Here is a 24,119-nt window from a genome sequence, read left to right as displayed (position 1 = left end):
AGCAGCCCTGGGTTCTCCTCAGTGAGGGCTTCCTGCCCTGTGCCAGCACCTTGAGGTGGAGCTGAGACTTTATTTATTGGGGGGTAGGGAGGATGGGGGGAGGTCCCTCCAACCTGTTCAGGCCCAGCTCCTTTGGGTTCCACTGACACCCCTGCCCCTGCCCAGAACCAAGTGCCAATTCTCACTCTGGAGCCTTAATAAACTGCAGTTTGTATCCAGTGTCCGGCTGTACTCTGTGGGAGCTGTCAGGATGGGGGGGGGGGGTGACTGCAAGGCACCCTATACATTGTGGACACCTCAGGAGGCACGGAGGGGTATTGGACGCAGGGGCATCTGGGGTGGGGATGGCACTGGGAGCCCGGGCCTAGCCTGAGGCTAACTATCACATCTCTGCACTTGGCCTTTCCCTCTAACAAGGGCCGGAGGCCAGGGAGATGTAGCAGTGACCTAGAGAGGTATTGGCGAATGGGGAGAGATCTTGGGGATGATCAACTCTAGGCTTGAGGGTCCACATGTAATAAGAGCTCAAGCTTGTTGAACCTTTTCCTCATCAGGCTCTGGTGAGCAGTGTGTCTGCTTTATCGCTGTGAATTTTCACTGCAACCCTATGAGACAGAGGACTTTTAATACAATAGCTTTCATATTCTAAATGAAGCCTAGGCTCCAGGAGGTTGAGTGGCTTTCCTGATACCATATAGCTAAGCAGGAACCCATGTCTGTGGGTCTGTGTGCCCCAGAGCCCCTCTCTTCAGCACTGCCCTATACCCCCACGGTGAGTGCTGGCTGGACTCTGGCAGCAGTGGGGAGCCCTGGACTTACCCAGTGCTCCTTGAGCCACGGAGGAAGGATCCTGGTGGCAGCCCCACCCATTCTCCAGCATTCAGGACCACCCACTTGAGGGAGGAGCCAGCACAGTCACCAGTTTCTAGGCAGATGCCAGGTGGCGGAATATTAGAGCTCATGTGATCTGTCACATGACAGCAGACCTCCAGAAAGGCAGAATGAGACTCCAAGCCTGGTGAGAATTAGGGGGCCCTGGGAGGAGGGGATCATGTTGGAGGGAGTACGTGTTGGAGGGTGGGAACGCAGTGACAGTCCAGCTCCGGCTAAAACCCGCCTGCTGTCTCTGCAGCTTCCTAGGGCTCCTTGCCCTCTTCGTCACTGGCAAATGCAGTTACAGCCCGGAGCCTGACCAGCAGCTGGCGTAAGTTGACTTAGCACAGACCTTCTCCTTCCCTATGCCCTGTTTTGCACCCACTGTCTTCGTCCCAGCCTCCCTCAATCTCTTACCAGCTCCTGGTATCCACTGCAAAGTCTTATCCCCAGTTGCCAGGCTCAGTCCTTGATCATTGACCTCTTGTGAGCCATATCTGCCTCTGGGATCCTACCCCAGGTCTCAGCCTCTAATCCTGAACCTTCCATCCCCACACTAACAAAGACCATGTTCATGACTCCTGACCCTGCAGGTTGCCCCCGGGCTGGGTGTCCCTGGGCCGTGTAGACTCTGAGGAAGAGCTGAGTCTCACTTTTGCCCTGAGACAGCAGAACGTGGAAAGATTATCCGAGCTGGTGCAGGCTGTGTCGGATCCCGGCTCTCCTCGTTACGGTGCCTACTGGGACTGGGGCTGGGATGTGGGATGCAATGGAGGGACCCAGGGCTGGGCTGAGCATGGGATGGTGCACGTAATGTCAGGGTCGTGCTCTGGGTGCCTGGGGAGGTGGTGATATAGGGCAGTTGAATAGCAGTGGCTCTCGTTGAAGAGTTTCTGAATTTAAAAAAGTGAACTGGAAATAAACTGTCCAAAACTCACTCAAATTCTTTCCCCAAAAACTTTCCACGTGTGTCAGGCTAGAAACCTGAAAATTAAGAGCACAGTCTGTGTGATCAGATCTGGATTCAGATTCTGACTCTACTACTTACCAGCTACCAGACAGATTGGGAAGTAGTATGCAGTACAGATAGGTACCCATCAACTCAAATTCCTTACCTACCTTACCCACAACATGCCCATTTCCTCCTCCAGTCAGACTCGAGGGCTGTCAGTTCAGCTCTGAAAGAGCCTCGTCCACTTTTTACCATTGCCTGTTACTGCCAATACATTTGTTTTTTTCTTGCACCCAGACTGTTGCCCAGCCCCCTGAGCGGTCTGCAGTCTCTTCCCCTCCATCCCATTCCCCACCATGCTCCCTACTCTTCTCTAAAACAGTGTTTTGCTCCAGTGGTCATGCTGGATAGTGTCCCTCCCCTGCATGAAGGGGTGGGGAGTGGTGGGGGGGGCAGTCTCAGATTTACCCCGGAGCTATGTGCCTGGTGCTGTGCAGGAAAATAGTGACACACTATCATGTTAAGCTTAAAAACAAGTATGAAGACTGGAACTAAATTAGGTGTCATCTTATAATTGGTTCTGAAAGTTTTGAAAACTTTTACTGTAAATAAACTTAAAATGAAAAATTTTAACTTCTTAACCTTACATGTTGGTTATGATCATGGCAATACATGCTCTGATGCAGCAATTGCAAACTTGTGACCTTTAGGGTAAATCCATATTTCTGGCCATAACATTCCAAGTCTCCCTAGTCTTTTCTTCCCCTGGCCCCCAAATATAGCTTGCACAACCTGCCTTTTTGCTAGAAAGTTCTCACCCATCCCTCAAGACCCTGTTCCAGTTTTCCTGGGAAGTCCCAATGTCTCCTGGTTGAGGTCCAAAAAGGCAACTTGGAAAAGCAATGAATGAAGGCAAGATCCTCTACTGAATCTATGCAGGAAAATACCTGACCCTAGAGGATGTGGCTGAACTGGTCCGGCCATCACCATTGACCTTCCGCACAGTCCAAAAATGGCTTTTGGCTGCTGGAGCCCAGAACTGCCATTCAGTGACCACACGGGACTTTCTGACTTGCTGGCTGAGTGTCCGGTGAGAGGGAATGATTGCCCCATGGAGGGTACCAATCATCCCATCAGGGAGACATGTCACCCCAACGGGAGAGAACTGAGACCTAGGGTGAGGGGGGGGCAGGTACTTGTGGGCAAGAGCTAACACATGGGGAGACAACAACAAACAGTGATGTTCAGGCAGCCTCCTCTGCTCTTGTCCATGCTTTCTGACCTCTGTTTTCTGATCTCTGACCTCCAGACAGGCAGAACTGCTGCTCTCTGGGGCTGAGTTTCATCGCTATGTGGGGGGACCTGGAGAGATCCATGTTATAAGGTCCCCACGTCCATACCAGCTCCCGAAGGCCTTGGCCCCTCATGTGGACTTTGGTAACACCAAGTGGGGCTGGTGGGGGTTGAAGCACATAGAGCCAGGGGCTAGAAAAGTTTAGATGCCATGGCGGGTGTGGGGTGGGGTCAGTGGTAAAGTGGGGGTTGGAGTCTAAAAGATCTCCTCCTCAAGGCTGACCCCTCCCCACAGTGGGGGGGCTGCACCGCTTTCCCCCCACATCATCCCTGAGGCAACGCCCTGAGCCACAGGTGTCAGGGACTGTTGGCCTGCACTTGGGCGTGACCCCATCCGTGATCCGTCAGCGATACAACTTGACAGCACAAGACGTGGGCTCTGGCACAACCAACAACAGCCAAGCCTGTGCCCAGGTGAGCTGTGCAGAGAGCTCCAGGGGCCTCACACCCTATCCAAGGTGCCTCCCCAGTGTGGGGCTTGCTCCCTGACTCCACCCCTGGGTTCTCACCCACTATCCTGTGACCTGGAGCAGTGTCCCCTGCCCTGACTTTGAGGCTGAATCCTCTGACCGATGATATCTGCTCTGATTCCCTTTGTAGTTTCTGGAGCAGTATTTCCATGACTCAGACCTGGCTGAGTTCATGCGCCTCTTTGGTGGGAACTTTGCACACCAAGCGTCAGTAGCCCGTGTGGTTGGACAACAGGGCCGGGGCCGGGCTGGGATCGAGGCCAGTCTAGATGTGGAGTACCTGATGAGTGCCGGCGCCAACATCTCCACTTGGGTCTACAGTAGCCCTGGTACTGCCAAGGGGACTGGTTGGTGGGGAGGTGGGTGGTGGGGAGTGTTGATCACTACTCCCTCAAGGGAATCCCATGAGAGAGAGAGAGATCCTGACAACCTCCTAAATGATTGCCCTTGTGCTTTCCCCCACCTCCCAAATCCAGGCCGGCATGAGTCACAGGAGCCCTTCCTGCAGTGGCTCCTGGTGCTCAGTAATGAGTCAGCCCTGCCACATGTGCACACCGTGAGCTATGGAGATGATGAGGACTCCCTCAGCAGCGCCTACATTCAGCGGGTCAACACCGAGTTCATGAAGGCTGCTGCTCGGGGTCTCACCCTGCTCTTTGCATCAGGTGACCTCCTACTCTAAACTTTGACCCCACAGGAACTCTTGTGATCTCTGACTTATAATCTGAACTCAACAGGGACCACTGATCTGACCTCTAAACTTTGACCTCTTGCAGTAATAACTCTTTAATTTCTTCTCTGACATCTGAACACACATATCAAGCTCTGACCAATTAATCTGAGTGCTAAACTTGGTCTTTCTCTAGGTGACAGTGGGGCTGGGTGTTGGTCTGTCTCTGGAAGACACCAGTTCCGTCCCAGCTTCCCTGCCTCTAGGTAAGCACTCCAGCTCATCACTTACTTGTGACCACCAATCTTCCATCTATGACCTCATAATCTGGAATCTTTGCCTTGACCCCACCAGGTGCTCCTGTAGCTCAGCCCTCAGTTTAACCAGCTCTGGTTACTGCACTCCCCTCTTCTTCCTATAGGTCTAGGTCCCTCGGCTCCTGAGTAAAATGCAGCTCCCAGTATTCCTCTTCCTCAGTTCCCAAGCATCTTAGTAGAAGATTTGGTGAATGTGCTGTAGAGAAGTGTGCACCATCACCTCAGGCCATGCCCCGAGGGCGCAAAACCTCTTAGTCTTCCCCCATGTACATGCTTCCCCCCAGAGTCCAGTGCCTCTAGCAAGACCTAGCCCATACTTACCCATCTCCACATATTTTGGAGGTCCCCTGGGCACCCCGACAAACTGAGTGTTGTCTTCTGCTCTCAGCCCCTATGTCACCACAGTGGGAGGCACATCCTTCCAGAACCCATTCAGAGTCACAAATGAGATCGTTGACTACATCAGTGGGGGTGGCTTCAGCAATGTGTTCCCGCAGCCTTCATACCAGGTGTGTATGTGTATTTGTGTGGATGGATGGGTGGGAGGGATCCTCAATTCAGCAGACAATACTCACTCAACAACACCTTTCAGGAGGAAGCTGTAGCCCAGTTCCTGAGTTCCAGTCCTCATGTACCACCATCTAGTTACTTCAATGCCAGTGGCCGTGCCTACCCAGATGTGGCCGCACTCTCCGATGGCTACTGGGTGGTCAGCAACAGCGTGCCCATTCCATGGGTGTCTGGCACCTCGGTAAGAATCAGCCTGGCTCCAAACCCCCACTCAGGAACCATCCTCACCCTCTACAAAGACCTTGCACCCAGAATCCCTGACTCTGCAGAGACCTCTGATCCTTTCAGACATTCCTCCCCCAAATCCAATCCCTCTGAACCCCTAACCTCTACTCCCACCCTCACTTTTGCAGGCCTCTACTCCAGTGTTTGGTGGGCTACTATCCCTGATAAACGAACATAGAATCCTCAGCGGCCGCCCCCCTCTTGGCTTTCTCAACCCAAGGCTCTATAAGCAGCGTGGGGCGGGACTCTTTGATGTAAGTATGGAAGGGAAGGGTGTGGACATTTTAATGAATATGGGGAGTACAAAGATGAACTTGAGGGCAGTTCTGATGGGGTTCTGAAATGTGAATACAAAGTAAAGGAGCTTAGTCTGTTAGTACTGGTACAAGCAGGCCAAGATGTGATGCCCACCTTTTCCCTAGGTAACCCATGGCTGCCATGAGTCCTGTCTGAATGAAGAGGTGCAGGGTCAGGGTTTCTGCTCTGGCCCTGGCTGGGATCCTGTGACAGGCTGGGGAACACCCAACTTCCCAGCTCTGCTGAAGACATTAATCAACCCTTGACCTGTTCCCTGCCCCCCAGCTGGTGGCTCGGTCCCTTATTCTGCACTGTTGGAAGCCCTGCTGAACCATCAACCACTGACTGCTGCAGACAGCTTATCTTCCTAACCCTGAAATGCTCTGAGCTTGACATGTCTCCCAACCTTACCCTGCTCCATCACACTCAGGTCTCCCTACTCCTGCCTCATATTCCTCTTACAGATGCTATTACCAGTAGTGTTACAGATGTTATAACCAGTACTGTTATAACCTACCCCACCCAAACCCCCTCCTATTTCTCTTTTCTCTTTTCAACCAAGCTTTTTCAAACTGTTGTCTGTGCTCTCTGTGTACACTTTCACTTTATGTTCTCTCAGTTCACTGCAATGAGACCTCTGCTCTCACTTTTACACTCTTTACTTCCCTGGCAATTACAAACAATGGTTGTCCTGCTGCTTCATCCAGTGCTCACTTCCCAGTCTTTGCTTTATGGGCTCTCCGTCAGAACTGTCCACTTCTCCTTCTTTAGACTTCAGGACTTAACTTCTTTTCTGACTGTTCCCACTTCGTCTTTCATTCTCTCCTTCCTCACTAAATGTTGGTATACTTCATTGCTTCATCTTTAGTCTTTTGCTCTTCTCAATGTTCCCTGGAACAAATTAATCACCTGGTATCCACAGCTATCACAATCTCACAAAATCAGACTTTATATCCAACAGTAATTGATACCTCAAATGCAAGTTGTATAATACTCAATACTTCATCTCCCTCCTTTCCCAATTCCAGACTGTTCTCTTGTGTTCTTTCTTGGTAAATGATACTATGCTTCTTCCAACCAAGCCAGAAATCTAAGTGTTATCCTAGACTCCCATTTTCTTCACCTCCTCCTCCCCATTACTACTGTCAATCAATAACTCCTACTGACTTTACCTCTTAAATATAGCTTTAGCAAGACGCAAGTCCTGCCAGTTGTATTTCCTAACTATATCTAGAACTCATCTACTTCTCTCCATCTCCACTGCTATTACATTAGCTTAGAGCCATATTCTCTCCCCTGTGAATTGTTCAGAGACCCTTGCACAAAGTGTCCTTACTTCCTGCCCATCCATTCCACAAAACCATTTTCCCAGAGTAAAATGCAAATCTCATCAGGTCATTTACTTAAAACCCTTCAAACATTACTGATCAAATTTGGGCTTTTTGCTATGATTCACAAACCCTATCTTTTCCTTGCTATTTGTTCTTGAATAACAAAGTGTTTACCCTCCTTGCTCTCCCTGCCCTCCCCCACCACCACTTTCACTTTTGCTCAAGCTATTCTGCACCCTTAACATGAACTCTGACTCCCTTTGCCTGATTGGCTTCCAGGATTCTTTTAAAGACTCAGCTCAGAAGTCACCTCCTCCTGTGAACCTTTTGGCTCTCTGAAGTTAGTTGAAATTAGTTAGAAAAATTTTAGCTTTTTTCAAACCAAATCTGTTTGATTTTTGGTTCTGATGTAGACTACGAGAGAGCTTTGGGCAAGTAAGTTCATCTCCCTGAATCTTTTCTCTAATCTGTTAAGTGGGGATATCAATATCTGCCTCTCACAATAACCAGGAAATAATTAAATGGAATAAAGTTGATAGAGTGCCTGACACAAAGAAGTAGGCAGTAGATGTTCGTTCCCTTCCTCCCTTGCACCGCATACTGTGTCTACCTCTAGTATTTTAACTCCAACATAGTACTGAAAATGCTTGTTTACCTGTTTGCCTCCCTTTCCAAGACTGTTGGTGCCTAGAGGCCTAGAACCTCGTCCTACTTAACTTTGTATTTCCAGGCCCTAGCTCAGTTACGGCAATTGGGAATTAAATAAATGTTGCGTTGAAAACCCCACCCTCACTCGCTGTGATTTTGCATATGTGGTTTACTCAAGCTGAAATATTTCCCTCCCCATCTACAGCAGCACCGTGCGCTGTCCTGTTGCCCTTACTTCTCTGGACAGCTGGAGGGGAGTGGGGCTTGCGTTCCAACCCGTAAAGGGCTGAGTAAGGGAACTAGAAAGGATGCAGACTACCAGGCAACCGGTGGTCGAGGACTGTCTGAAAGCAGTCTTCAAGCGCCAGGTTGCACAAGTGGTCCCAGACCCGCAGAAGAGCGTCCTCGACATTCACGGTTCCTATGCCGGCGTAAGGGCCTAAGAGTACAGCGCGAGGGGGGAGTGGCCCGTCTGCGCCATTTCCCGGGCAGACTGACAAGTAGGACGCGGGAGGCCCGAGAGACTGCAAACACGACTTGGGAGGGGCGAGGCGCGGGGCGTGTGACGTCACCCATGGTGTGTGCGTAACGTGAACGGAAGCGGAAGCGGCTCTGTTCGCCGCCTCTCCCACCGGCCCGATGAGCTGCAGCGGCTCCGGCGCGGACCCCGAGGCGGCGCCGGGCTCCGCCGCCTCGGCCCCGGGCCCGACGCCCGCGGTCTCGGCCCCCGCAGCGCTGCCCGCCGGCACCGCTGCGGAGAACAAGGCCAGCCCTGCGGGGACGGCAGGGGGACCTGGGGCTGGAGCTGCGGCAGGGGGCACGGGACCCGTGGCGGCGCGGGCCGGGGAGCCGGCCGAGCGGCGCGGGGCGGGTGAGGACTGGGACGGGTGAGGGTGAGGGCAGCGCCTAGGTCTTGGGCCCAATAGTGGGTGAGGGCAGAGGGTTTGAGGCAGACCTAGCTGGGGCCCCGTGCCTCCCACCTCCGTGTCTCAGCTTGCTGGTTCTCCTCCAGCTCCGGTGTCGGCGGGCGGCGCGGCGCCCCCGGAGGGGGCCATGTCTAACGGGGTTTACGTGCTGCCGAGCGCGGCCAACGGAGACGTGAAGCCGGTGGTGTCCAGCACGCCTCTGGTGGACTTCCTGATGCAGCTGGAGGATTACACGCCTACGGTGGGCTTCCTGCCTGAACGAGGCTATTGACCCGCTGTCAGGCCAACTTTCCGCTACGCCACCTGGATTTCTAGCTTCCTTTTGTACTTGGTCCCCTACTAGCTCTTTGGTTTATCCCTTCTGCCCACCCAAACTGTGAGCTTCCTGAAAGCCAGGCCTTCCACCCATTTCCCTCACCCTCTCAGCTCGGCACTGCACAGGGCGAACGCTGACGGTCGTCTCCTTGATCTCTCAGATCCCAGATGCAGTGACTGGTTACTACCTGAACCGCGCTGGCTTTGAGGCCTCGGACCCACGCATGTGAGTACAGTCTGGGCAAGTTAGAGTCTTGGGTGCTTGTGCGGAGTTTGTTGCCCCATCTCTTTCTCACACCGGTTTTTTTCTCTCTAGAATTCGGCTCATCTCCCTAGCTGCCCAGAAATTCATCTCAGATATTGCCAACGATGCCCTACAGCACTGCAAAATGAAGGGCACAGCTTCTGGCAGCTCCCGAAGCAAGAGCAAGGTGTGAGGGGAGGCTCATTGAATCAGTAATTACCTCCCACAGCATCGGAGGCTTAATTTATCCTGAAACTCCTTTGGGGAACCTGAGCCCTAGGGGAGGTGAAAGACCTACTCAGGGTCACCCACCTGGGACTGAAATCTGGGATTCCTATGCTCAGCTGGTGCTCTTCCCTCTTCCCTCAGGACCGCAAGTACACTCTAACCATGGAGGACTTGACCCCTGCCCTCAGCGAGTATGGCATCAATGTGAAGAAGCCGCACTACTTCACCTGAGCCACCCAACCTAAATGTACTTGTCTGTCCCCTTGTCCCCACACCAGCCTGTTTTCATAATAAACTTTATTGTGACAGGCAGGGCTGGTCCCTCCCATGCCGGGAGATACCGTGTGGCAAGTGACAAAGCTCTGAGCCTAGCCCCTTTGGGGGCTGCAGTGGTAGGGATGGGGGCAGGGGGATGGGCCCCATGGCTGGGGTAGTACCATGATTGGAGGCAGGGGAGGCAACCAGAGGCCTGCTGCTTTGGGGAGACACACTCCCCTAACCGTGTCCTGACACCTCTGGAGTTTAGGCAAGGACTTTCCAGCTCTACTTGTCCTGCATCTTCTCCAGGATGGGCACAATCATGTCAAACTTGGGCCGCTTAGCAGGGTCTTCATTCATGCAGATCTTCATGAGCTTACACACATGGGGGGAAATGCCTGGTGGGATGGTAGGCCGAAGGCCTTCCAGTGCCACCTGCAAATACAGGGAAAAATAAAATGGGTCTCAGGACTTGAATATCCTGTGGGGAGAGGCCTCTAGTCCTCAGGACAGGATTACCGTATATTCTAACAAAAATGGGAAGAGCCCAGCCCTGCTATAGTTATTGTCACTACCACCACCATTCCTCTGACACCAGTGCATACAGTTGTGCTCTCACCTTCATTCCAATCTCCATGTTGGAGAGGTCAGCAAAAGGTACTTCCCGTGTCACCAGTTCCCACAGAAGCACTGCAAAACTCCACATGTCTGCTGAGCGTCTGTTTGTATCTTCAGGCTTCTTCTGCAGAGCTGGAGGAACAGGACTTATCTATTCCAGCTGCCTGTCCTGTCTCTGCTCCCTTCCATTACTACTGAGCTGGCCCTTCTCTACCTCCCAACATGATGCCCTCACTCACCTTCAGGGGCCACCCAGGCAGGTGCATACATGCGCCCAGGGCATTGGAAGGAGAACTTGACGTCGGCCATGCTGATTCGGGCAGTCATGTCCTCATCAATCTGAGGAAGAGAAGATAGATATGTGGAAGGAGGTAAGTCCTATTCTAGACAGCGAAAGGGCTCTGGGGGCATGGGCCAGGAGTGAAGTGTGACCTTACCATTACACTACGGCTGTTGAGTGCATGTCGTGGGATGAGGGGCTCTAGAGTGTGTAGGAAGGCCATGCCCCTTGCCATGTCCAATGCAAACTTCACAGCCTGGCTCTGGTCCACAACAAAATCTAAGGAGGCAAGAGTTAAATAGTTTGGAAAGGCTCACACACCCTGCCCCCATCCCTTGAAATTTGGCATCCCCTACTCACTGGTGCCTTCATGTAACACATTGTACAAGGATCCATATGGCATCCAGTGTGTGATGAGGGTGGGGTGTGGAGCAGGTGGAGACTGACAGGCACCTAGCACTGGGAGCACATTCGGATGCGAGAAAATCCTGGAAGAGGGAGAGTATCCCTAGCTGAGATCAGCATAAAAGATCTCCCTTTGGGTGCTATTCCGGGTTCTTCAGAACCAGCAGCTTCCCAGTTAGGCCCTGCCGCACCTGAGCCGGGGACACTCCTCATTGAAGTCCCTGCTCTTCCTTGTACTCCAGTCTCGAACCTTTAGCACCTTCACGACGATGTCATTGCCCTGCCAACGGCCCTTCCATAGCTGAGAGACAAGTAAGGTTTAGGAGGCTTTAACTAAGGCCACTGCTTTCTTGTCCACTTACCGGAGGAAAAGCTTAAGGCAGGTGAAGAGCAGGTAATTGGTTAGGGGTTGGGGAGGGAGGGGCAAGAAGGGCAGGGTCACCTCTCCAGAGTGATTCTCGTTGAGCTTCGCCAAGAAGTTGAGCTGTTTGAAGTCAATGCCGGAGTGTTTGTTCAGAGTCCCATTTCCTGAGAGTGTGGGCAGGTCAGGTACCCAAGCTTCCCCCTAACCCAGCCCCAGGAGCTCAAGGTTATTCCCTCAACCACCCCTCCCCTCCCCTTACAGCTGACTCACGGGGCCGAGTGCGGGTGGTCCCCTTCCAGAATGTGTCCTTGTATGGAATACGGTTAAGATTCTGGCCCATCTTCTCTGCCCGTTCTGGGGAAGAAAAACAATTTTCGCTTCAGTTGTAGTATGGGGCGAGGATATAGGTGGGGGGACAAGACAAGAGGGTACAAACTGGGGGTGGGGGACAGACCTCGGAGGAGCTCTCTCAGGGGTGCCTTGGCTTTGTCCACAGGCATCTCTCCATACTTGTTACAAATGCTGACAAGGGCACCGTTAGCCACTAGGTCCTAGAATGAAAAGGTGGTTGTGATGAGGGGCCCTGCTGCCTCCCTGAGGGTCACAACCAACCATGAATACAGATGTAGTATTAACTCTATTCAGCAGTACTCACAGGATGGGTTGAAGGTTCTAGAATCTCCCATTCAGGCTCAGACTTTGCTTCCCACTCATCCCAGGGCTTCGGGCATGAGCACTCACCTCTGCGACCTGATCTTGTCCCCAAAAACAGGCATAGTGCAGGGGCACATTCCCATGCTCATTCACTGCATTGATGTCAGCTTTATACTGCAGCAGCTGGTCCCATGGACAAGTAGAAGAGGCAGAAGACACAAATGACAGACAGGGGTTGAACCATGCGAGGAGAGAGGAGTACATGTGCTTGTGACTGACTTCCAGGCATGTATAGGATGTGGGCTAGAGGGAGCATTCATAAATACCTTCTGCACAATATCACGGTGTCCATGACTGGCTGCCAGGTGCAGGGGGGTGTCATCCCCACGGTTCATCACATTGATTCGTGCCCCCCTCATGATCAGCATCTCAACCACAGCAGAACGGCCCTCTCGGCAGGCCCAGTGCAAGGGGGAGAAGCCATGATCGTCCCTTTAAGGAAGGGACAATGGTTATTGATCTGGAGGGGGGATGGGAACAAAGGCTTTGACAGAAGAAAAACTGATAGTTATTCTGCATATTCTCTCCCGGAAACCTTACCTCTCCAGGACTGATTCTCATTCATGCCAGCAACTTCCAAAGCTATCTAATTAAGACCTTCCCCTGAGCTTCAAACCCAACCAACCACCACCTGAAATCCCAACAAAACCATATGATTCATTGTCTTCATCATCTCCCATGAGCCTTTCTCTCATTAAATGGTACCATTCTTCATTTGGTTTTCCTCTGTATTCCTTTTGCAACATCTGTTGGTCCTTTCTGTTTCCACTGCATCTCATACATCCCCCTCCTATACCACTTGTGTACTGGATTTTAAAAATTGAATGGGCTGTCTTGTCTGCAAGACTGTGAACTTCTTGAGAGAATAGACAACAAGTGTTTAATGCATATTAATGCAAGGGAAGGGTGTCTTGGAGAAGGAAGGCCACAACTCATGGGAAAGGGAGCAAGCTTCCTGATTGGCTCTGGTACTGAAACTTAAGATCTAAAAATGGACTGCAATGAAAATAATGTTTTGGAAGGGTTTATAATGAAAAAGAGAAGTTCTTTTGATAGGTCATTACTGATGAGGCAGCTATCAAACCAGGATTTGGTTTGGTAAGACACGATTCCTCTATTCAAACAATCCTGGGCCCGGAAAATGAGAATGGAATGAGGAGAGGAAAATGAGAATGGCTTCTTTGGAAAGAAAACTGGATCAGAATTTTTCCCCCTAAAGGACATGTATTTTCTAAAGTAAAAGAACTGTACAAAAAGAAAAAAACACTTGGTGGGAGCTGGGTCTGCCTGACAGCCTGGGGCCATAAAAGGAAATTCCCTCCAGTACCCAGCATGGGCTCCGGTGAACATCCAAGGGGCGGGGCAGGGGGCGGTCCGTGGTCTGGGACTGCAGCCTCCGGATGCCTTAGTGCTGCGGTCACTTCCCTTGTGGGAGCTCTGGGCATGGCCTGAAGTAGATCAGAGGTCTGGCCACTGCAGGCCACACAGATGTCCCCCTCCCTCGGGATGAGAGTGGGGCGTGGCCTTTAACTTAATGACTTTCCTCCACAGCTGCCCTCATCAGCTCACTTAGAGATAGCCAAAAGGTTTCCTGGGAGGTGGATTTCCCCCTCCTCCTCTTCTCTGAAGCAACTACTATCCTCTACTTATCAGTCAGTTTTGCCTCCCAGCTCTTTAATTTGTGCCCGGTTTATCAGCCTCCTGCAGTCTGTGGCAAGGAGCAGGCCAGAGCCTGAGGGCAAAAGTATGGGCACAAGGGTTCTGCTCACTGTCAGGTTGCCTGTCATCGCAGGGCCACAGGCTGTAATCCCAAAGAGGCGTACAGGGAATTCACCCCACCTCATATCCAGCATTTAGCCTGCTTGGGCCCCCAAAGCCTATCTCCTCAAACCAGCACCAAAGCCTTCCAGTTTCACTAATGCCAGCCCTTCACGTTTTGGCACCAGAGTTTTACACGATGCAAGTCCCACTGGACAACTTCAACTAAGCCTTTATAACCCTACCAACAAAATAATAAGGGTACTCACTCTTTACCAGAGCACCCTTTGAAGAATTATGAAAGAATTATGGAAATTATGAAAGAATATGAAAAATGGAAAAAGTGACTGGGAATTATGGAGGAATAGCATAGAGAACATGAGTGAAGCATGGATGAAGATGATAGATGATCCCTACCTCTCAAACCTAAATAGTAAACTCTCCCAACCTGAAGGAATAAAATTTTTAAATAAAAAAACCCTGAATTAAAACCACCAACCTGAATCATCAACACCACTACTGCTTTTCTTGCCTTCCTTTCTCAGCCAACCTTGTCTACATTCACTTTCTCTATTTCCTCACCTCCTGTTCAACCTGCCACCAGGCTGCTGCCTTGAGGGCTGGCATTATGTCTGATTCTGGGCCTCTAGAACCCAGCACAGGAGGTGTTCACAGTACTTTAAATGAAGGAACCCGGTGGTGTCTGGTTTCTTCCTCCGTTTCCCTGTATAACAGCCTTCAGAAAGATCATCCAATATATTAATTGTAAATTCATTAGTTACTTCAAAGTGCTCAAGTTCATTGACCTCTCAACAGCCTATTCTACTGTTGACCACTACCCCTTTGTTGAAAATTCACTTGTCCGAGCTTAACTAACATATTTTCCTGTTTCTCATACAACCTCCAGTGGCTCCTTTTCAGTCTTGTAGGCTTCTCATCCCCTCTCCTTCACACCTGTGTCTTCAGGTGTTGTCTATACATTAATACCTCCCAAATCTGTGTCTCCAAGTCAGATCTCTGTCCTTAAATCCAAATCTGCATAGCCAACAATCTATTCAACATTTCTACTTTGCTGTACAGTCACTTTAACATATCAGAGCGGCACTCATCATCGTTCAGTCTTGTCCAACTCCGTAAAAGTAACCACAATCCACCCAAGTGTCCAAGCCAGAGCCCTTGGTCATCATCTTTGACCTTCCTCACTCTCCACACCAGGTCTCATAAATTCTTTATCCTAAAGATTTCAGGAATCCGATCACTTCTTTCTTTTTCATCTGCCCCCATTCTAGTCTAAGGCAACACCACTTCTGGGATGGGCTAAGCAATTCCCCCTCCACATGGCCACCTGCTCCTCAAAAGTTATCCAAGATGACACTTAAATGAACAATCTCATCATATCACAGCAAGGGTTTAAACCCTTGTTCTTAGAAAAATGGCCTTATTATGGCCTAAATATCCTTGCATGATCTGGCTGACCCTTGCAGCAGACCTTTCCAGTCTTATCTCCTGTGGTTCCCCACTCATACCCAATGCTTCAGCCCACAGAAGCTCAGAGTTCCCTCCTGCAGCCATATGGACCTGTAGACAATTTCCAGACACTCTTGCCTCCTAGCTTATGCCAGTGCAGCTCACTGAAACTGGAAAGCTTTCTGCAGCCTCTGACTATGAAACTCTTGTTGAGGAGCAGTCAAGAGTCAGCAGAAACAGTTTTCTCTGTGGAGACCCTCTGCCCCCCACAGGCTGTGCTTTGCACTCTTCATGCTGGGTAGGAAAGTCAGCTGCCCCCAGCCAACGTGAGTACCCCACATCGCGGAGAGGAGCAGGTCTTTGCCCTTCTTCTCACCCACCAGCCACCTCAGCTCACCCCTGGTTGAGGTCGTTCTCCGTGTTGTCCAGCCACAGGCGAACGGCCACCGCGTTGCCCTCCCGGCACTGAGTGAAAATGTCGTCCATAGCAGCGTCCCGGCGCTGAATCCCCTAGATTGGGGAAGCCTGGGGACTCTGGAGGGATCCAGGGAAGGGGAGTGAACCCCGAGCTTTGTCCCCCACCAGAGATAAGTGTTTGTGTAGGGGGCAGAGGGTCCCGGCTGCCTCTCCGGCTAGTGGAGGTCTGGAAAGGAGTTGGGGAAGACGGGATGATCCCCGACTGTGTACCCTGGGCGCGAAGGAAAGGCGGGTCCGAACGAGGTAGGGGGTGATTAGGAAGTAGAGTCCCCTGAAGGGATGTCAGCGGGCAAGCACTGGGACCCTACCCGCCAACAGAGCTGGGGGAGGGGGAGTTCAGGCGCCCTATACCCTGTGAGAGGCGATCGGGGGTCCTTCCCGGGGGTGGCCCTCCTTCCCTACTCGGTATTCGGGCCGAGTGAAGGCTGACGGGTTGGCAGGGGTCGAGCCTTGGGGAGCGGCACGGGTGCTCTAGCACTCACCGGGACTCGGGCTGAAGGAGCCTTCTCCGGGGAACTCCCGTCCGGCCGCGCCCGCCGCCCAGCCCCGCCCCTGGCCCTCTCGGGCCAGCGCGGGCCCCCAACTCTCCCTCCCGCCTCCCTTGACCTTCTAGCCAGCAGTGCCTAAACTCGATGGTTTTCGGCGCCGCGCCGGCCTCTCTAGCCACCCAGACTTGCACTCTTTGGTTTCCGGCTCAGTTCCGGCGACTACGCGCGGTCGGTTTACAGGAGACTAGCGCTGCACGTGGAGAGCTGCTTGGCTCTCGCGACTTCGCCCACCCGACCCGCATGTTCGAAGAGCCGGAGTGGGCCGAGGAGGCCCCAGTAGCCACGGGCCTCGAACCTGTAGCTGCACGACCTCGGCCTGCCGCAGCCTCGCAAATCAAGGTGAGTGACCCTGCAGGGGTACCGGGAGCTGTTTCAGGAGGAGAAGCTTACCCTGGTGGATCCGAGCGCTGGGACACTACGTTGTGTGTGGGGGGCGGGGGGGGAGTGCGCCTGGGCCAACTGAAGATTTGACTGAGTGAAGTTACTGAAGTTACTGAAGTGAAGAGGGTTTCTTGGACAGGAAAAGCACGAGCAAAGTCCCTGAGGCAAGAAAGCATGTCCTGTAGTTAGGGTCACACACACAATGATCCGTGTGGATGGAGCATAGAGAGTAAGAGGGTATGCCTTTGAAGTTGGAGAGGAGAGTAGAAGTTTTGCGCATTTTAAGGATAGAGGCCAATGAAATGGATTTAGTAGGGGAGTGATTTCTTAAGATTTGCATTTTGAGAAAGTCATTGGTTGCAGTGTGGAGATTGGACTGCAAAGAGCAAGAGTAAATGACAATAAAGGATTATTGGCACTACCATTCTAAAGAAGTGGTGCAGAGTGGGTACTGAAAACCTTCAGGCTAAGTGCCTCGCCTAGGACTTCCCAGCAGGACTTCAGTCCAGGCCTCTCAGACAATAGACCTCCTTTAAGCCTTTGCACATGTGAAGGCTGTTGTACTTCCTCAGGCTCTTCCTACCTTTCACTCAACCTCCAACATGGAATTGGACTGCTTTATTCCCTCCTGTTCATCCCCTCATCCCACTGCTTTAATCCATGCCACTGGTCTCCGTCCATCGGCAGCTTGTGCCTTCAGGTTTGTTCTCTACACTACATCTACAGCTAGACTCATCTTAAATACACATGTGTGATCCTGTTACTCATTTTCAAAAACCTCCCTAGCTTTTATAGAAAGATAACCAGCTGGAGGCAAAAGCCTGACATTGAAGGTTGGAACTGTTGCTTGTGGCCTTACCACATTCCTGGGGAAGCTCCATTTTCTCATCTGCAATTTGAAGAAAGTGAGGTGGATGCTTTCTCTGCTCTCCAGCCTCCCAAAGATTGAGATGGTGACTTGAAAGTTGTTCACGGTCTGACAGGCTTCGTGACAAGCTAGTGAAGTTGACTAGGAATAATCCACATGCGTCTCCACCTCTCCCTTCTTATTCTCCATTGCCCTCTATTCACCTCACCCCTGCTTTCATCCCTTGTTTTCCCCCAGGGCTCCAAGCACCGTCAGCTCTTGGCCACGTTACGGGCCCTGGAGGCAGCAGCTCTTCCCCAGCAATCTCCTAGCCTGCCTGGCAGTGACTCTGAGGAGGAGGTAGTGGAAAGGAAGAAGAAACACTCAAAAAAGGCCTCATTTTCCAATGTTTCTATTGAAGTAGAGAAGAAGAGGAAGAAGAAATGTCAGAAACAGGGCCCACCTGGCAGTGACTCTGAAGAAAAGGAAGTAAAAAGGAAGAAAAAGTGCCTCAAAGGGGTTTTTAATGCCAGTGACTCTGCTGAAGAAGAGAAAAGGAAGAGGAAACACCAGAAACAGGTCCGCTCAAACCCTGCCCAGCACCTGGACAATGATGACCAAACAGGTACTAATGGATATGTACATGTGTGGGGGACAGGGAGGGGGATCAGTGTATCCTAATAGATGACAGAGGTTACCTGCCACCATTAGGTTTGGGATTAGGCAATAAGAAGTACTTTCGTGCAGGCAACAGTCCCTTTCTCAAGGATAGGGGTATGGCCAGGATGATTGCCAAACCTCTGAATTCAGGGGATCTTACCCCAAATATGCTTTCCCATCTCCCTCCCTGTAGGTCCCAAAGCTTGGAAGAGTAGAGATACAAATGACCTATCCCAGCCAAGCGCTGGGACCACTTCTGCCAACCCCCCCCACATCTTGAGTCGCAAGCAGTGGCGGAACCGACAAAAGAATAAACGTAGGCATAAGAATAAGTTTCGGCCACCTCAGGCACCAGACCAGGCTCCAGCCACAGTCTCCACAGAGGAGACAGAGATGCCTCCTGACCCCAGTCCACACAGCCATGAGGATCGGGCGGGGGCTCTGCGAGCCCGCATGGCACAACGGCTGGATGGTGCTCGATTTCGTTACCTCAACGAACAGCTATACTCAGGGCCTAGCAGTGCTGCACAGCGTCTCTTCCAGGAAGACCCTGAGGCCTTTCTCCTCTACCATCGCGGCTTCCAGAGCCAAGTCAAGAAGTGGCCACTGCAGCCAGTGGACCGCATTGCCAGAGATCTTCGCCAGCGGTGAATGGGGGTTGGGCACTGTGAGAAGCGATGTGGGTCAGTCATGGCTCAGACTAGACCAGTAAGTGATCCCTCCCCTCCACTCCCAGGCCTGCGTCCCTGGTGGTAGCTGACTTCGGCTGCGGGGACTGCCGCCTGGCTTCAAGTATCCGGAACCCTGTACACTGCTTTGACTTGGCCTCTCTGGACCCCAGGGTCACTGTGTGTGACATGGCCCAGGTAAACCCCCTCTTCCTCTCTGTATCTGAACTGTGTCTAGACCCAGCCTCTGTGTGCTAATCTCTAATGCTCCCTCTCTCCGCCCTGCCTGCCCATCCTGGTGTCTGGCACTAGCACTCAGTGTTAGATATCTGAGTCCCATATCGTGTGCTCTTTATAGTACTCCTACTCTCCACAGGTGCCTCTGGAGGATGAGTCTGTGGATGTGGCTGTGTTCTGCCTTTCACTGATGGGAACCAACATCAGGGACTTCCTAGAGGAGGCAAATAGAGTGCTGAAGCCAGGGTAGGAGCTCTCAGGACACGGATGCATATATATGTGCACATGCCTGTGTCCGTGCATTTACATAGAACTTTTTATCCTTCTCAGGGGTCTTCTGAAAGTGGCTGAAGTCAGTAGCCGTTTTGAAGATGTTCGGACTTTTCTGGGGGCTGTGACCAAACTGGGCTTCAAAGTCATCTCCAAGGTGAGGGCCCCAAGAAGTCTCCCTATTTTTGTCTCATGTGGTCGTTTTTTAGAGTAATAGTGTTCGGGAAGGAGGCTATAGGCACAGACACAGACATTTGCTTCTTGAAGGCATGACACATGAGAGAGCCCTGGAAGCTTTCTAACTGAGGGCGGGACATGGACAGAAGTATTTTGAAGAACTGGGGTGAGGATTTGGAGCTTACTAGGTCTTTTCTGCCCCTAGGATCTTACCAACAGCCACTTCTTCCTGTTTGACTTTGAAAAGACTGGGCCTCCTCGGGTCGGTCCCAAGGCTCAACTCACAGGCCTGAAACTTCAGCCATGTCTCTACAAGCGCAGGTGACCTCTGGGGCCCCCTTGAAAGGGAGGCAAGTCTCGAACTCCAGGCTCAGAACTCTGAAGACTGTATCCAGCCAGGCTCTGACCCAAGAACGGGTACATCCCTTCCTCCATCCAAAGAACGAAGTGTGATGAAACCCCCTGGTTCAGCCCTGCTCTGTTGAAGGCTTCTTGGTTCCAAGATCATAAAGTCATTTGGGCTAGCTAAAGAATAAGGAGTTTATTGTGAAAATACAAGAGTGCTTGGGAATTAGGGATCCTCTAAATGTCATGGGAACTAGGTGGTTTGGAATGCAAGGCATCTCTGGGTTTGTCTCCTCTTTCCATCTCTCAGGAGCTACGTGGACTTTCTGCCCTGGCATCTCTGCTCTCTTCAGATTTTCCATCTGCTGAGGAAATCTAAAGCCAGGGCTGAGTACATAGGAGGTGCTTAATAAACTGTAGCTATGGCTGTGATATGTTGTAAGCCTTACTATTTTCTAAAAATCTTCCCTAGGTAGGGTTGGAGGTTGAAAAGTAAAGAATGAATTTGTTGATTGAGGAAGACTCTGGGAGAGCTCAAGATAGGGCTTTCAACAGGTTTTACTTCCCAGGGTATTTAGGGATTGCTGGTAAGATTCTGAGCTGTGCTTGGAGGAAGATGGTGAGGAACGTGGGTCTCTTCATAAATAACAACTGGTTGGTGCCATGGTAGGGTGGGGGTTTGGGCTGTCCATTGGCAGAAGGGTCTGTCTGTTGTTTCTGCCTTGCAGTAGGCCCAGATAAGCATGTCTTGGGATGGCTATGGGCAAGGAAGGCTGGCGCTGGAAAAAGATGAACTGGGATGGTAGACCCTTGGCCTCTCCCAGAGGGTATTTGCTGTGGATCCAGGTATAAAGATATAGCCTCTTTATCTGTTTCAAAGAGCAAAAACGGAGAGTGCCCAATGGGACACAGCTTCTAGTGCTCTGAGCCAGTCGGTACCTCCATTGAGATGGAGACTCTGAGGAAGGCTGTCGGCCAGAGGACATGTTTGGAGGCTAGGCTCTGAACCATTCGACACATACCGCACAGTGTCTTCCCATGTGCTCTTCTCTCTGCCAAATACTTGTCTGACTGGCAGAGTCTTATTCATCCTTCCAAATAGCCTCGCTGTTCCCTACTCCACCCTTTCCAAAGCAGAATTAATTTCTTCATCTGCGCTCTCTAAACTGCATTGTGGTGGCTTTGTGCATTAGGCTGTAGTCTTCTCAAGTCATACTTATTTTTGTATTCCCAGAGCTTGTTGCTGAGGTGGTGATAAGGCATGACAGGATCCATTTGAGTGGGACTGATGAGAGTAGTGTGTTGCAAGAACCCAGGTTTGGGGACAGGATGTAGGCACTGAGGACTAGGGACAATGGAAGAAATAGGCAGATAGGAGAACGTGAGCAGGCAGAACAGGGGAAATGTTGAAGGTTGGTGAGAGAGAGGAATCTGAACTGAGTCTCTGGTTTCTCGCTTGAGCAAATAGTTGAGCTGGTGCTGCCATTCAAAATGTTGGGTTTCAGGTACCTGTTAGGTGTTCATTTGGAAGAGGGACGTAAAAGTGCCGGGAGAGAGCTGGCTAGCATTTGGGAATCAGCAGTTTAGAGGTGGTAATTCAAGTCAAAGGAATAGGTAAGATATCCAGAGTAAGGTAGTGAGAAGAGAAGATGGCTCAGAATAAAACTGAGGAATATTTAATGGATGGGCAAAGGCAAATGGATGAGTGCAGGTTGACAAGATGAGAAGGTTAGGCCAGAAATGGAGGAGTAAAACCAGAAGAGTGGATGCTTTCAATACGAAAGGAAGGGACAGAGAGGTTGTCAGCTGTCAAATGCTTTTGCAAGATCTGTTAAAATCGGAGGCCTGGGTGGCTCAGTCAGTTAAGTGTCTGACTCTTGGTTTAGGCTCAGGTCATAATCTCACAGTTTGTTAGATTGAGCCCCACTTCGGGCTCTGTGCTGACAGTGAAGGGCCCGCTTGGGACTCTCTCTCCCTCTCCTTCTGCCTTCCCCTGCTCGTATCCATTGTGTCTCTCTCAAACATTAAAAAAAAAATTTAGAATGAAGTCAGATTGCAGTGGCGTACAGATTACTGAATAACACTGAGGGCCTGTGTGAGTTCATATGGGATTATTCATGACTTTATGGTTCCACCAGCCAGCCCAGTGGTGTAGTTATCTCTGCCTACTCAGGAGTCTAGGTGTAGCTGTGGGAAAAATGAGTACTAAGGAATCATCCAGAGTTGGAACCTTGCCATATAGTGGAAATGAAAGGAAAGTGAACATAAGTAAGTGTTAAAAAAATACAAAAAACTTAAACATTAAAAATTAAAAAAAAAAAAACACACTCTCTCAAAAATAAATAAATGTTTAAAAATTAAAAAAAAATAGGTACCTGGTGGCTCAGTTGGTTGAGTCCAACTTTGGCTCAGGTCATGATCTCACGGTTTGTGAGTTTGAGCCCTGCGTCAGGTTCTATGCTGACAACTCAGAGCCTGGAGCCTGCTTCAGATTCTGTCTCTCTCTTTCTCTCTCTCTCTGCTCACATATCTCTCTCAAAAATAAATAAACATTAAAAAAAATTTTTTGGGGGCGCCTGGGTGGCACAGTCGGTTAAGCATCCGACTTCAGCCAGGTCACGATCTCGCGGTCCAGGAGTTCGAGCCCCGCGTCAGGCTCTGGGCTGATGGCTCAGAGCCTGGAGCCTGTTTCCGATTCTATGTCTCCCTCTCTCTCTGCCCCTCCCCCGTTCATGCTCTGTCTCTCTCTGTCCCAAAAATAAACGTTTTTTTCAATTTAAAAAACAATTTGAAAGTAAGCAAAGGCGTTTCACACTATTCAGAAGTAACTGATTACTATGCTGGACTATGGAATTTTGTAGAAGAGGTAGGAGAGTGAAGACATGAGTGGGTTGTTGCACTGGGAGTCATTAAACAGGCCACCTGGGCAGACGGGAGGCAATGGTCAGAAATCGGAATGCTCGAGTGATTAATGTCCGAGGCCCAGCAGCTTTAGGCGGTGGCTGAGTCTAAAGCAAAGCCACATGGGTCAGTGCCTGAGAGGCATGTGAGGCAGGTTGCCCCTCAGATAATGGACTGAGGGCTCTGGTATTGTGGGGAGGTCTTGTCTGCATGGACTTTGAAGTTCTCCAGGATCATGGTAGAAGTTGGTATGGAACAAGTGCCAGCCTCTTGAGGGAGGGGGCAGATCCCAGAGATCTGCAGATAAAATGACAGGGAAGCTAGATGGCATGAATTTCAGAAGTCCAGGGGGTTTGGACTGCCTACTAGAGAGACTTCCATTGTGGGGGTGATGTGAGGCTGGTGAGTGGAGCTGGCTGACACCCTCATAGTCCTCTCCAGCTTGTCAGGATTCACTGCAGATTACTGGGGAAATGACGATCATAAAAGCTCCATAGGGCAAGAGCCTCCTGGGGTAAAGGGGAGGCAGGCCATCAAATCCAAGGAAGGGCGCTTGGATGGCTCAGTTGGCTATGTGTCTGACTCTTGATTTTAGCTCAGGTCATGATCTCACGGTTCGTGAGATTGAGCCCCATGTAGGCTCTGTGCTGACAGCATGAAGCCTTCTTGGGATTCTCTCTCTCCCTCTCTCTCTGTCCCTCTGCATGTGCTTTCTCTATCTCAAAATAAATTTAAAAATCCAAGGAAATTGTTGGAGTAGCAGTCATCTCACTATGGGACACACATCACCTTTAATAGCTTACCTGTCTGTATTATTTCCCGAATGTTTATATTCCTAGATCTTGGTTAATTTTCCCTGTTTTCATTATGCTCAGCAGGACAGCTGGGACACCTTTCTCCTTTTTCTGTTTTTCTCCCAGAAAAGAGTTTGGATTCTTCCTTTGCCTAGTCCTGTTCCATCCACCCGAGTAAATCTTTGGGGCTGATTCAGGCCTTGGGCCTCCCATAACTCAGCCCAGCCCCACTAGTGTCTCCATCAGTTGCTCTGATTCTGAAAGCAGGACTCCCCTGAGCCTGAACTGGGGCCTCCCAGCTCCATCATCAGCTTCAGGAGAAGCTCTTATGCAAGCCCAAGTTCCTGGGCTTCAGTGTTTAATGTTGAAAGCCTAGACTGAAAAGAGACAACAGTGTATATTTTCTTAAAAAATAACAGCATGCTAGGTCTTCAAAGAACAAACTAGTTTAAGGAACAATTTGAGAACACATTAAAGGAAAGGCAAGAGTAGTAAGAGATAAGTGGTAGGAGTTGCTGTACCACCCAAGGC

General features: G+C 50.8%; 4 protein-coding genes across 6 annotated transcripts; 3 read left to right on the top strand and 1 right to left on the bottom strand.

The window, feature by feature from the left end:
• The first annotated feature begins 961 nt into the window (after nucleotides 1-961).
• TPP1 (tripeptidyl peptidase 1) lies at nucleotides 962-7,844 on the top strand. Its single transcript, XM_047071174.1, has 13 exons — nucleotides 962-1,018; nucleotides 1,133-1,204; nucleotides 1,467-1,606; nucleotides 2,765-2,915; nucleotides 3,135-3,262; nucleotides 3,414-3,592; nucleotides 3,779-3,977; nucleotides 4,125-4,313; nucleotides 4,515-4,584; nucleotides 5,024-5,144; nucleotides 5,228-5,386; nucleotides 5,559-5,684; nucleotides 5,853-7,844. Exons 1-13 carry the CDS (start codon nucleotides 975-977, stop codon nucleotides 5,991-5,993), a joined length of 1,719 nt encoding a protein of 572 aa, XP_046927130.1. The 5' UTR covers nucleotides 962-974; the 3' UTR covers nucleotides 5,994-7,844.
• Nucleotides 7,845-8,330: 486 nt separating this feature from the next.
• Nucleotides 8,331-9,731, top strand: TAF10 (TATA-box binding protein associated factor 10). The gene is made up of 5 exons (XM_047071106.1): nucleotides 8,331-8,577; nucleotides 8,719-8,873; nucleotides 9,109-9,173; nucleotides 9,264-9,378; nucleotides 9,561-9,731. Exons 1-5 carry the CDS (start codon nucleotides 8,346-8,348, stop codon nucleotides 9,648-9,650), a joined length of 657 nt encoding a protein of 218 aa, XP_046927062.1. The 5' UTR covers nucleotides 8,331-8,345; the 3' UTR covers nucleotides 9,651-9,731.
• On the bottom strand, nucleotides 9,702-16,341 carry ILK (integrin linked kinase). 3 transcript variants are annotated; one of them, XM_047071103.1, is made up of 13 exons: nucleotides 16,243-16,341; nucleotides 15,681-15,817; nucleotides 12,325-12,490; nucleotides 12,086-12,181; nucleotides 11,799-11,895; nucleotides 11,615-11,698; nucleotides 11,423-11,508; nucleotides 11,172-11,281; nucleotides 10,936-11,063; nucleotides 10,733-10,854; nucleotides 10,535-10,634; nucleotides 10,297-10,427; nucleotides 9,702-10,112 (listed from the first exon to the last, which is right to left on the bottom strand). In XM_047071103.1, exons 2-13 carry the CDS (start codon nucleotides 15,767-15,769, stop codon nucleotides 9,963-9,965), a joined length of 1,359 nt encoding a protein of 452 aa, XP_046927059.1. In that variant the 5' UTR covers nucleotides 15,770-15,817; nucleotides 16,243-16,341; the 3' UTR covers nucleotides 9,702-9,962. The 3 variants fall into 3 exon arrangements, with proteins under 3 accessions (XP_046927059.1, XP_046927061.1, XP_046927060.1); XM_047071105.1 differs by lacking the exon at nucleotides 15,681-15,817 and having other exon boundaries at nucleotides 16,243-16,338; XM_047071104.1 differs by lacking the exon at nucleotides 16,243-16,341 and having other exon boundaries at nucleotides 15,681-16,085.
• A 150-nt stretch (nucleotides 16,342-16,491) lies between these two features.
• On the top strand, nucleotides 16,492-21,792 carry RRP8 (ribosomal RNA processing 8). The gene is made up of 7 exons (XM_047072260.1): nucleotides 16,492-16,647; nucleotides 17,795-18,161; nucleotides 18,390-18,843; nucleotides 18,933-19,062; nucleotides 19,241-19,347; nucleotides 19,432-19,528; nucleotides 19,754-21,792. Exons 1-7 carry the CDS (start codon nucleotides 16,549-16,551, stop codon nucleotides 19,871-19,873), a joined length of 1,374 nt encoding a protein of 457 aa, XP_046928216.1. The 5' UTR covers nucleotides 16,492-16,548; the 3' UTR covers nucleotides 19,874-21,792.
• The last annotated feature ends 2,327 nt before the right edge of the window (nucleotides 21,793-24,119 follow it).

Source organism: Lynx rufus, unplaced genomic scaffold, assembly GCF_022079265.1.
Source record: "Lynx rufus isolate CCGP_SWC_20201006 ecotype Redwood Valley unplaced genomic scaffold, mLynRuf1.p SCAF_9, whole genome shotgun sequence".
Classification (NCBI taxonomy): Eukaryota; Metazoa; Chordata; class Mammalia; order Carnivora; family Felidae; genus Lynx; species Lynx rufus.
The sequence above is the reverse complement of the archived record's forward strand: the minus strand, read 5'-3'. Positions and strand labels throughout refer to the sequence as shown.

What these genes read in the sequence shown, in the direction of transcription:
- TPP1 (XM_047071174.1), top strand. Translation starts at nt 975, where the DNA reads ATGACAGCAGACCTCCAGAAAGGCAGAATGAGACTCCAAGCCTG. An exon ending in ACTTGCTGGCTGAGTGTCCG is followed by an intron (nt 2,916 to 3,134) that starts GTGAGAGGGAAT and finishes TCTGACCTCCAG; the next exon opens with ACAGGCAGAACTGCTGCTCT. An exon ending in GGCCCCTCATGTGGACTTTG is followed by an intron (nt 3,263 to 3,413) that starts GTAACACCAAGT and finishes CCCTCCCCACAG; the next exon opens with TGGGGGGGCTGCACCGCTTT.
- TAF10 (XM_047071106.1), top strand. Translation starts at nt 8,346, where the DNA reads ATGAGCTGCAGCGGCTCCGGCGCGGACCCCGAGGCGGCGCCGGGCTCC. An exon ending in TGGAGGATTACACGCCTACG is followed by an intron (nt 8,874 to 9,108) that starts GTGGGCTTCCTG and finishes TTGATCTCTCAG; the next exon opens with ATCCCAGATGCAGTGACTGG. An exon ending in GCTCCCGAAGCAAGAGCAAG is followed by an intron (nt 9,379 to 9,560) that starts GTGTGAGGGGAG and finishes CTCTTCCCTCAG; the next exon opens with GACCGCAAGTACACTCTAAC.
- ILK (XM_047071103.1), bottom strand. Translation starts at nt 15,769, where the DNA reads ATGGACGACATTTTCACTCAGTGCCGGGAGGGCAACGCGGTGGCCGTT. An exon ending in GACCACCCGCACTCGGCCCC is followed by an intron (nt 11,509 to 11,614) that starts GTGAGTCAGCTG and finishes CCACACTCTCAG; the next exon opens with GAAATGGGACTCTGAACAAA. An exon ending in ACATGGAGATTGGAATGAAG is followed by an intron (nt 10,113 to 10,296) that starts GTGAGAGCACAA and finishes CTGTATTTGCAG; the next exon opens with GTGGCACTGGAAGGCCTTCG.
- RRP8 (XM_047072260.1), top strand. Translation starts at nt 16,549, where the DNA reads ATGTTCGAAGAGCCGGAGTGGGCCGAGGAGGCCCCAGTAGCCACGGGC. An exon ending in CCGCAGCCTCGCAAATCAAG is followed by an intron (nt 16,648 to 17,794) that starts GTGAGTGACCCT and finishes GTTTTCCCCCAG; the next exon opens with GGCTCCAAGCACCGTCAGCT. An exon ending in AATAGAGTGCTGAAGCCAGG is followed by an intron (nt 19,348 to 19,431) that starts GTAGGAGCTCTC and finishes TATCCTTCTCAG; the next exon opens with GGGTCTTCTGAAAGTGGCTG.